This window comes from Hyposmocoma kahamanoa, unplaced genomic scaffold, assembly GCF_003589595.1.
Source record: "Hyposmocoma kahamanoa isolate Upper Pololo Valley unplaced genomic scaffold, ASM358959v1 76, whole genome shotgun sequence".
Classification (NCBI taxonomy): Eukaryota; Metazoa; Arthropoda; class Insecta; order Lepidoptera; family Cosmopterigidae; genus Hyposmocoma; species Hyposmocoma kahamanoa.
In genome coordinates, this window is record NW_020653900.1 from 7,349,804 (window position 1) to 7,361,766 (window position 11,963).

Genomic DNA, 11,963 nt, shown 5'->3' on the forward strand with positions numbered 1-11,963 from the left:
AGCTTGCAACAGGGATACATCCATAGGAGATTCAACGACTCTCGCGAATTTCAAATCATCTGCATATAAGTAAGGTATTGAAAAACGAAAACACTCGGCAATATCGTTTATGAAAATATTAAAGAGAAGTGGCCCTAAATGTGACCCTTGAGGAACGCCGGAAGCTATACTAAAAATATTAGACTTAATAGTAATAATAATTATATTGAAAATGTTGAATGGAATTATATTTTTTTACGTACAAATTTATATAAAATTCAGAGTATCACTCCTTATACGTTTTTTTTATAATATCAAGAGACGGAACGAACAAGTCGTACGCCTGATAGTAAGTTACACGCCTGTCCTTAACAGTTACGGTGCCGCTCAGAGCTTTAAATTGTAAAGATCTCAGGGGCACTACCACTGCTTGTGGTGACAAGCAGGGTAGCTGTCTCAGGGTGCTGAGACATAAGTTGACAAGTCCCATGTGCCTGTAATTTCACCAGACATTACTGATTGGCAGCAGAAATTGGTCAGATGGCAGAACTACCCTGGACGAACTCTAGCTTCAATTTTAAGTGTCAATTTTGACGTTCTCTTGCTAGATATCATGATTTATTCACTTTGATGAAATAAATGCTTGCCGAACTGTATTTATTTTTGATATTACACGTTTTACTTCCCAGATCCCTACAGGGGAGAGGGTTGATTATTTATTTACCCTGTAAGCGAAGAACCCAAACACGTACAACAAAAAGCACATCAAGCTTGACACTTTGAAGTTTGGACCGTTTCTATCGTCAGCAGCATATAGTTGAATTTTAATTTTGACGTAGTCTTGCAAGAGATCTTGATTTATTCAAATTGTGAAATAAATGCTTACCGAACTATGTACATTTATTTTTGGTATTACATTAGATGAACTTTAGCGTGATAATAGAACGGAAATGGCAGATCCAGAACATGACATAAGTATTAAATAAAAAACTAGTAAGTAATTATACTCGTAATGTGCTTCCTATCCCATTTAAAAGTACAAAATATATCGATTACGCGATAGAAGCGTGAGTCTTAAATAGATATCCGAGACAATATATTATATTCGGACACCAGCCCATTACACCAAGAACCAACTACCAAGTAATATATTTTCAACCAACTTCAAACAAAGGTTCTTAATTCGACTGTATTTTTTTGTCTAGGTACGCGATTACTTCGAAATTAAAATTTGTGAACCGATTTTTTTTGTTGCTTAAGGAGAACTCAGACCCATTCAATTTGAAAAAAATATTCCACCTCTAAGGCTGGCATCATATTAGGGGATAAAATTGGTTTATTGGATTTCACCCATTTTTCGTTAACTGATTCCAATAAAACTTGGCAAATAAATGCAATTTCACAAACTTATGAGGTCTGTTTTTTTTTGAAGTTAGAATTAAGTTAAGGTTTTATTGCACGTTCAATTATTTTTTGTGAAATTACTCCACTAGTTTGTTATAATTATTAATACAAAGATCGAACACATCCTTCAATCCGGCCGGATTAGAACCGACGTCTTCCACCAAACCGTGCCAGACGCTATGCGAAGTATGCCATGGAACGAACCAGCGAACCTCATGAATTTTTCTATGTCCTTGTTGTCGGATCTTTGTACTTGGATTTTAACAACTTTTTAGCCGTAGCGCCATCTAAGAGAAATCTATGAAAGTATTTCGTCGCCCAGTTAGATATCTTTACAGCTACCAGCCCTGGCTAGAGATGTCACTATTCATTGTAATTAAGTTAAGTTTTTATTGAATGTCAGGATGTTTCACCACCATGGTACCTATTCAATTATTTTTTGTGAAATTACTCCACTAGTTTGTTATATTTATTAATACAAAGATCGAACACTTAGAAAAATTCCTTCGATCTGGCCCGATACGAACCGACGTCTTCCAGCAAACCGTGTCAGATGCTATGCCAACTAAGCCACGGATCGAATCAGCGGACATAAAGAATTTTTCTATGTGCTTGTTGTCGGATCTTTGTACTTGAAAAAGTTACAATTATTTATTTCGTATATACCCCTAAACAAAATATAAGTTAAAAAAATTTAAGGTTCAACACAATTATAATGAAACTATGACTCGTACCGCTAAACTAAGTAACAGATCTGTGTTTTCGGCATGGGAGATTCTCCTATTCTCCAAAGCATATAAACCATGCATGGGGAAACATTTTGGGCTTACAATTAGCTGTTTATAATAGTTGAACCAAATATCACTATCACCAAATAACAACATTAATGTAAATTTATAAAGATAATTATCGATATATAAGTGACTTCGGAAAATAGCCTTCATGTAGATATTATTTCATAACCACTGGTTGTTAATCGTTCTAAATTAAAAAAGAAACACACGTATTAGCATTTAAATTTTATATCCAGTACACAGAAGCATGCTAACAAGTGGGGTCCAACCCTGAGTGAAAAAGCAATAATCAATCCTCATCAGAAGACAAGAAGTCCTCAGGTTGCATTTCACAAATGAATTGCGCTCTGCGTTCACACCACATGTCGTCCAGGGTACCTACTTTAGTTATCCCGCCGCAAAACTCGTACATAATGCTATTCATGAAATAGATACTGTAGTTGTTTGGCTCTCCAGGGTTGAACTTGTCGTAGCCAGCATCTTTAAGGTTGTCACCTGAAAAATGTACTTAATTTTATTAACATAATTAATCGATCGATGGAATTTTCTCAGTGTTCGATCTTTGTATTAATAATTATAAGAAACTAGTGGAGTACTTTCACATAACATACCTAATTGAATATCAAGGTAGTTAATTCAATAAATTTAAATTATAATTAAAAGTGATTTTTTTTGTTGCTGGTGGTAATTGTCATGTTAGTTGTTGCCTGGTTACAGCAACGTATGAATTTGTATAATATACAACCCAACTTGTTTTAAACATTAGGGAATCTGTTTTATTTGGCTAGAGTTTCCTTGATATGTGCTAATAATGAAATGTATTACATGGTGCTGTATGTTTTCCAAATACATAAAATAAAAATAAATATTACAACAAACTAGTAGAGTAATGTAACAAATGAATATCATTACATATTCAATTAAAATCAATATTACAATTAATAAAGAGCTAAGGAATGACCACCAACAGCGCCAAGACCCATAATCAATAAGGAACTCTAATTGCACCATTACATCATACGAATCTAACATCTGATGCATACCAGAACTCGATAATGGCAGCGTTATCTTGGGACGCAATAAATAACCATAAGATAATAGTTTTTGCATCAATACAAAGCACATTCCTGGACAGCATCTCTATCTTAATGGCATCCTGGTGATAACTGAAACGTAGCAGAAAGCAACTTATCTTAAATAGCGTCCTCGCGACAAGCGAGACTCCAGAACATTCTCAAGGGTCTACTTAATGACGCGATCCCACCCTCACGGGCTGGTATAAAGTGTCACACACCGGTGCCAATGCGGCAGTTCATACTTAACCAGGAACCAGAACACAAGCTTGAGCAGAATCGCTTGAGGTACGGCATACCTTGTTGTATTTTCAGTTGTAAGTTGTAAACACAATAAAACAGCAGATGTTCCTCAAACCTACGTTTCTGCGTCGTTGAAATAAAGAAGATCCCCAACTCCCGAAAACTACGAAGACACATAACTATAGCTTGTGAACTGATTGATGGCCTGTCCACTGTTTTTCTGTCAGTTTATGTAGGTACAACCATAAATTGTATGTATTTTTGTCATCTATGGTATTACTGTTGTTGTACTGAATAAATTATTATTGTTATAGCGATCTCTTTTATTATTTTATTATTATTATTTTAGATTATTATTATTATTACATCTCACATCAGACTTTGGTGGTTGTAAAGGCACGGGCTGAGTGAGAAGCTTCATGGATAAAAAGCCAAAACAAAGCTCTATCCAAAAGATCGATAACATACAATTAAAGATATTCATAAGCTCTGCTAATTCAATCTGTAGCTGTCATAGTCTGCCACAGAAGCAGGTTCGAGTCTTGTTAGATCGAAGGAATTTTTCTTTGTATTGGATCTTATATTAATAAAGTTATAATAAATATGCTCAGTTAAAAATAAAATTGGGCAAACAAGGTAAAATATATACAATTTCAAATCCAGGAGTTCCAGTGCCATAGTACATGTATGAAGTGGCGTTTGGCATAGGTAGTAATACAATATGTGGGCAATATTTTCTTATCTAAAAATTAAATCAATTGTAACAGTAATATGAAAAGAACTCAACTCGCAAATAAAGAAAGCTCCAAGGGTTCTAGTAGCTAGGTAGGGTTTCTGTGTAAAGGCAATTAATCACGTTGTGACACAAAATAACAAAGACGAGAATTTTTTGTAATACTGGATTGACTCTGTATGTTGATAACTATTAGTTTATTGTACATCATAGAGTAGTATATCATACCATGAACAGTAATCCATTGTCCGCCATGTTCGCCCCAATCATGGAATCCAATATGGGCGGTATCCCAGTAGTATTCACCAGAATATGGTAAAGGTTTTCCCTTTTTCAAGAACAATTCACCCAACGCCTTTCCTTCGGTTTCAGAGTTGATGACTGCAAGATATGCGTTTTCGGCAGCACAGGTCATGTAAGCTCGAGACCAGGTACGAGGGAACTGATGGAACTTGTAACAACTGCCGGTTCTATTATCCAGAATGTAGGCTGCAATCACAGAAAATCATTAAAACCTAAGAACCTAATAAAGTATATTAAACTGAAGAAGATGATTCCTTGTAACATCATTCCAAAATTGTAGAAAATGAAATTACATTACTAGCACCGACATTACGTTACCCTAGATAGGATATATAAATTGTAAGTAGATTTGTTTCTAAAATATTGGTAAGAGTATAAAAATTAAATATACACAGGTGATCCGATATTTAGTAATGCCATACTTTTTGAATATTCTTTTGAAGTTGAACTAAATTAATATTAATTTAATTAAACTAAATTATTATTAATTAGATTTGTCACATTATAGTCGATCTATTTTATTGGAGAAAATTAACTTACATAGATCCGAAGTGCCGCATACAGTTCTTTTTGAGAATTTCTTATAACATATGTACGGGAAAGTCCCTGAACAATTCTTGTCAGCAAAAGTGCCATCAGCAGACATTACTATGCAACCTTCTCGATCCTGATCATTGTCGGGCTCGCCTTTGCTCCAGACGTGAGTAATCTTAGCAAGAGGAACACCTAAACGACATAATAACCAAATTACAGTATAAAGTTGCTTGTATAAAATGACTCCGAAACATACTTTTGAGCTAAATTGTACCTTCCACGGAAAAATAGTCGCCTCTGGAAAATGTAGAGTGAATACCCGTAAAAACTCCATGAACACTAGTCTTTGCCAAATTTTTCATGTTTTTCACGAATCTTGAATTCAGAGGAGACGCTAGCTTTGATCCTGTAAAAATAACAGAAATACAATACAATGACAAAAATGTCAACTTAAAGGAGAAGTTCTAAATGCACATCATTGTGTGAAAGAAGATGAGAAAGATAAATAAACTTCATAATTGTTCCTTTTTTACAAAATATAAGTCAAAATTAAATAATCTTTATTTCATAGATAAGCAAATTATTTTTTTGTTGTTTTGGCTTCTGTGCCACTAAGTACAATTCTGCCAGAGTTCGGGATAAGCAAATTACATTTGGAATCGGCATACTGATTAAAACTCTACTGCTCATTCGTAAGGCAGATTCCCCTGAAAAGAATGAGCAAGAAAGTGTAGAAGTTGCTCTTTATAAATATACCAACTGGCTTTATGACGACGACTGTCAAGAACAGCTAGTTTATTTTTATTCCTCGTATTAATAAATATGTCACTATTTTTCATAAAAAAATTAATATTTTCTTAAGACAAATAACATTTTCATAAATGTACTGTGACGTTAATGTAAGAATTTTAATCCCTTTAAACTTACTCTCAAAGACACCCTGAGCCCTAGATTGGAAATAGTCCTAACCGCACGTTTCTTCAGGACAAAGATTTTTTAGTATCGGCGGCATAACCCCAAAGCAAAATGCTAAAAGCAATCTAGCTATTTCGACGTCTGAAAATTTTTTTTATCGCGTACACTGCAGAGCTGAGCAATTTTGATAAAATATTTATACGTGGACCCCATTGCCATTTAGCATCTAAAGTTATACGTAGAAATACAACTGTATCCACAACGTTCAATTTTTCGTTTTTAACTGTAATGTTTGTGTTCGTCTGTCTAACATTGGGTAAAGTATTTCACTCAATTTGTATTTTTTTTACTAAGGAGCAAGTTATTAACTGCAAACCAATTTACTACTTTAAATATGGCATTGTTCACATCGTCATAGGAACAACCTTTTAACAATAAATAATAAGGAAGTATCATCAGAAAACAATATTATCTCACGTTCTATAATCTTCATATTCATAATCTCCACGATTCTAGGTAAGTCATTCATACAAACTAAAAACAAAAATCGACCTAGAATCGAACCTTGAGGGACGCCCATGGTAATTGCAGACCCTGATGATCTCATACCGTTGACATCGACCCTCTGTAGCCTCCCACCCAAATATAAATTAAGAAGGGCGAGATCATGGCCCACCATACCACAATGACGAAGTTTCCTGACCAGATTATCATGGTGCACACAATCAAAAGCTTTGGAACGGTCCCACAATACACCAATAGCTTCATATGAGTCCTCGCATGCACCAATTGCATGTTTTATCAATTCCACACCAGCATCGGTTGTAGAGCGGCCCCGAGTGAAACCAAATTGTTTAGGAGACATTTAATTATCAATGAAGAAATGTGCACACATCTGATTTAGAATATTTTATCAAATATTTTACTGAGAGTTGGTATTGAAATAGGTCTGAAATTGGTGGGGTCGGAATTACAACCAGAGCTATCCCATTTAAAAAATGGGATAGCTTTACTTTGCTTCATGAGGTCAGGAAACATACCATCGTCAACGCATTTGTTAGAAACGCAAGCTAAGTAAGATAATATACAATCACCTACGGAACTATTTACTGTGACAGAAAGACTATCAAGATCAGCAGTATTTTAATGTCTATCGATTTAAGTGCCTTAACAAAGTCGTTTGGAAGTACGTGACGGAACTTTAAATTAGTAAGACTAACTCCAATATCTTTTAGGAAAGATTTAGCGGTAGTGGAAGACGAATTTAACGACTTAGTAGAAAATTTTTCATACATAATATTAGCAACTTCTGCATCCGTATTTACAATTTTGTCATCAAATGTCAGTTGAAAATCTAAATAACGAGGTTTAACTCTTCCAGTTTTGCTGTTTATAATATTCCAACCGATTCCTTACCCGCTCACGCGATACATGCAGCCGTAGACGCATACCACACCTAGAGGTTCCGGTGATGATTTTATATCGATTTATCGGATATCGAAGTTATAACAGGTAAAGGAACTAATATTAATTGCTATTTCCGTAACTACTCTAGCAAACCATAAAGTTTTTAATGCACGGGTCTGTCATTTAAAAAAAATAAACAACTTCAAAAATACGTCACGACAATCGTGTGTGTTATTGTTTGGGCTGGTGATTTCGGTGTTTATTTATTGAAAACATACCGTAAGTAGCGTTTTTTAAGTTTACCCTGAATATAAATGTTTATAAACTATACTTTAAGGAGTAATTTCATGATAAACGTTAGAAACACTCAAACGGAATATTATCATATTTATCCAAGTACACCAAAAATTTCATTAGTACTTTTTAAGTGCAGGATTTGCGGTGTATTACTGCATTTTATTTGAGATGTTTTTGTTGGTAGTACGGAGGGTATTTATTTAGCAATGCAGAATAATAATTTTTATTTATAAAAACTTGTATTTAAACTAAATGCTTTTCTAATTTGCGAAACCAGATAGCCGCCATTTTGCGGTAGGAGGAACGCATCGCGTGAGCGGTTACGACATCTGCACTGTTTTTAATTTTATTGTTTATAATCATTGCTTTAGCGGCAACATAAACACGCTTGAACATTTTCGAGTACTTTCAACAAAATCCTTAAAACTGTCACTAGCGTTATAGGTCCTTTCATAGTAAAGTTCATATAGCCTTTATCTACTTTTATGAATGCCCACGCTCGTCTAAGCACTAAATTTCAATGAATTATTAATGGTTATGATTTAAGACTTAAAAATATTAACACGTTCAGTTTTCACTTCAAAAACTGAATTATATAATTCATTGGGATCGTCACAGTGCGGAATGTCGGGTAGTTTAACCATTACATTGTTGCTATAAGCTTTAAGTCGACCCTTATTTATTGGAACACATGTTATGTCCGCTTTTGACCTTTTACAACCGTCATATTAAAAGTGGCCAATTAACCACAATTATCTGACGTTAATTTATTCATAATAGATTTATTACGAACACCGTACGTAAATATGTTGTCTAAACAAGTAGCTGTAGCAGAAGTTATTCCAGTTGGCACCAAAAAAGGATTCACAAGATTATAACACTCAAAAAATTGTACGAGCCTACTACTAGCAATATATTTATTTAGGTTATTTAATTTGTCTAAAAGTTCGTCTAGTCTTTTTTCAAATTTCTTCTTCTTTCAAAATAATTCGTAAAATGAACATGGGGGTATATCACGCTTAATATAACAAGTCGTTCAAGGTATATGCAGGATATCTCTATAGTGCGCTCAATAAATAGACTTACAATATCTGTATGATCTTTAAATTTTAAATTATTTTTATTACGTATTAAAGAGGCACCATGAATAGCTTTTTCTCTATTGAACGAACTAGCCACCTAGTGATTGTTGAAGCTAAACATGAACTGATGTTTAGATAAAAAGTGGTGCTCAGCAATACAAAGATATCAATATTATTACAGTTAATAAATAATTATATTTCTAACTCTTTGCCTTTCGTGTCTTGAATATTTTGGTGCACAAGGTTTAATATACAATTTAGTTAATTTTTATGTATTTTAGGTTGGTTGTTTACTGTTACTGCGTTGCAACAGTATATCTTCGTTGCCTTATTAATTAATTTAAATAATTGGAAATTGAGTTATTTTCAACAGACTGATTAATGTCATTAAACTTGTTCGTCCCTGACCTACGTCAATGGACTGCTCAATAGAAGCAGCCGGTCTGATAGCCAACGATTTGGCTGTACTATTAATATAATATGATAGCAATTCTGCTGTCCCCTAAAACAACTAGTAAAGTTTAGTCAAATAAAAAATTTACTAATACAATTATTAGTATCTATAAAATGAAATTTACTATAATGAAATGTCAAGCTGTGTAATGTTCTATTTAAGTTATGCCTCATATTATTTTCACTTTCACATTGCACATTTGACCTCCATCTTACCTGATGGAAAGTGACAATGGGGTGGACAATAGAGCATGCACACCTAAACAATGCCTATTTACTCTTGTCTAGAAAAGCCCCAAGTTATAACGTTCAGGGAACAAGTCTGTAGGCAGGGAATTCCACTGCATAGCCGTCCGCCATATAAATGTGGAATCCTTCGTGCTTCGTGCGAATCCTTCGAATATCCCCAACGTAGGGGTGGCACTCAAGCCTTACATCTAGTCCCCCGGTGACGGAAAGGGGAAGGTGGAATTAAATTATGCAATTCCGTTGCCCACTCTCCAAATATATCCTGTACAATACCGATAAACATGCAACTTTACGGCGGTATTCAAGGCATTGCAGCTTTGCCTTTACTAATTCGGAGTGGTGACTCAGATTTAGTAGATACAAAGGTGCAGTGCTTCCCATGGGTGCATAAGCCTCTTACCACGCCTGTCAATTGAATGCACCGTAGCCAGCTGGTATTTAGCAGAAACATTCTATAGGTAGTAGCAATATTCCATACACTTGTGCTTGGTACAGCTATAACAACTGTCCCGGTGTAAAGTAACGCCTCACCATGGATAGGATGCAAAGCTTCCTGCCTGCATTTTTGGCCATGGATTCTATGTATCTACCGAAGTTCATATTAGACGACAGATTCATTCCAAGTAGATGGAGGTGGATAGCTATCGGTATGGATATACCGCGAAAAGTCGGAGTTAGGTCAAAGGACTCCGTTTTGTGGAGAATAGACGTGCCTGTGTTTTGTTAGCATTGACTTTGACAAGATTGGCAATGCCCCAATCGGAAACTGCCTTAGTGTCAAATTCAAACGACTGGTCATGGATTTACAACACGGCTGGATGTGTTCTCGATCGTATTTGTGTACCGCAAACGACACTACAGACGATGAAAAAATATAAAAACTAGTATACTTAAATAATAAAAATATCGAAGAAATATTTAATAAAGATAATAAATATATCATAAGCTTGTTTGGGCATATGTTCTCTTACAAGCGCAAGTTACGTGGCGTAATACTTAGTATAAAAATTGAAGTCCTTGTGAAAATGAGTGTCCAGGGAAACACTGCCACCACATCTATTTGTGCCGTTAAGACGGCACCGAGCTTCTATCGCTTATTGATTTTAAGTATTCTATGCGTTCCGTGTATGTATGCATGAGGCACATGTTTGAGAGCCGTGCATACCAAGCGACACAACCTCCCCGTCCGAATCAGAACTAAAGCGGGCGGACAGGAGGGAAGCATGGCGGCTCTGGCTAGTATGGGCGGACTACGTGCGAATTTAGGTGTTTCCTTCGTATTTAAAACAAATACACATTTGAAACAAGGAAAATTGTTTACGTAATACACAACATGTCGTTTTGTTATTTTTTAAAAAGGTTCGTCAGAACTTTCCGTGAATTATTTACGCCGTACTAAGATTTATTTTGGTTTTTAGAGACAACTTCAGATTTTTTATCTATCGAGGAAAATACAAGTAATTGAGTTTCTAAAGTGTATGATTTATAGAGTGAATCCTTAAAATATCTTATACATTAATTTCATTACTACAGCTTTAGCAATAACGAACGCAATTATTTCGCAATTACGTATCGCTACCTCTGCGCAGGTTTAAGCAGTACAGGCATAGACTTACCAACATAATGCCTCAGGGCAGGTAGTGGACGCATAGGTCTTTGCAATTTAAAACTCTAAATGGCACTTAATTGTTATAGGTAGGCGAGTTACTTACCACCAGGCGCATTTGTTTGTCGCGTCACTTAATATCATAAAAAAAACCTACGCACACTTCCCGAAATATAACCCATTAAAATACTAATGTAAAAAGTTTTGGAACTTTGCCTCCATGCGTTATGTAAAAAGATGGATAAAATAAAATAAACAAATAAAACAAGCAAAAGGAGTATGGTATGTTATGGTAAGATAAGCGGCGTTACTGCCTATCACATTGTTGAAAAATTATATTATGTATCTGGGATCGACAGATTAACATGTGTTAAGTCAAAAACCGACATCATTCATTTATAAATCAATACTTTGACCAACTAAAGCACGTCAGATTCATTAGTCTTGTGGCATCTTTTTCAATCTTATTTCCTTCAGATCTTTTGACATTATTACAAAACGGAGTAACATCGTTTGTTTATTAAAAATAATTAAAAAGTATTTTTTTACTGTCATAATTAAAACGTAATTAGAGAAATGATCTACCGTTCAGATGACATCTCAGTCTTGCCTCTCGCCAATTAGCTGGTACTTGTTGATAATAATACTCATAATGTGTTCCGAATTGTTCATCATCATAGTCATCATCATCATCACGTCGAAATTCGCTGGTATCTGAAAAGAAAATCAGAACTATTACGGTCTTTAAGACTTAAAAAAAATTCAAAAACAACTTAATTGCCTCAAATCTGTGGTGCTCATTTTTGCCTATTATGAATTCACTTCATCACAGTTTTTGTGACATTACTGTTTCACACCTAAAAATATTATTGTCGCATAAAAATCATGTTT

General features: G+C 34.8%; 1 protein-coding gene across 1 annotated transcript; it reads right to left on the reverse strand.

Moving 5' to 3' along the window:
• Nucleotides 1-2,415: 2,415 nt before the first annotated feature.
• On the reverse strand, nt 2,416-11,756 carry LOC113232541 (hemolymph lipopolysaccharide-binding protein-like). Its single transcript, XM_026467306.1, has 5 exons — nt 11,658-11,756; nt 5,338-5,469; nt 5,070-5,255; nt 4,455-4,715; nt 2,416-2,672 (listed from the first exon to the last, which is right to left on the reverse strand). The coding sequence occupies exons 2-5, from the start codon at nt 5,423-5,425 to the stop codon at nt 2,467-2,469; spliced, it is 741 nt and encodes a 246-aa protein (XP_026323091.1). The 5' UTR covers nt 5,426-5,469; nt 11,658-11,756; the 3' UTR covers nt 2,416-2,466.
• Nucleotides 11,757-11,963: the final 207 nt, after the last annotated feature.

Bases quoted from the DNA above. Each gene is read 5' to 3' on its own strand.
- LOC113232541 (XM_026467306.1), bottom strand. From the start codon at position 5,425: ATGAAAAATTTGGCAAAGACTAGTGTTCATGGAGTTTTTACGGGTATT. The intron at 5,256-5,337 runs GTACAATTTAGC...TATGTCGTTTAG, and splicing joins CGACTATTTTTCCGTGGAAG to GTGTTCCTCTTGCTAAGATT. The intron at 4,716-5,069 runs GTAAGTTAATTT...CTGTGATTGCAG, and splicing joins ATGCGGCACTTCGGATCTAT to CCTACATTCTGGATAATAGA.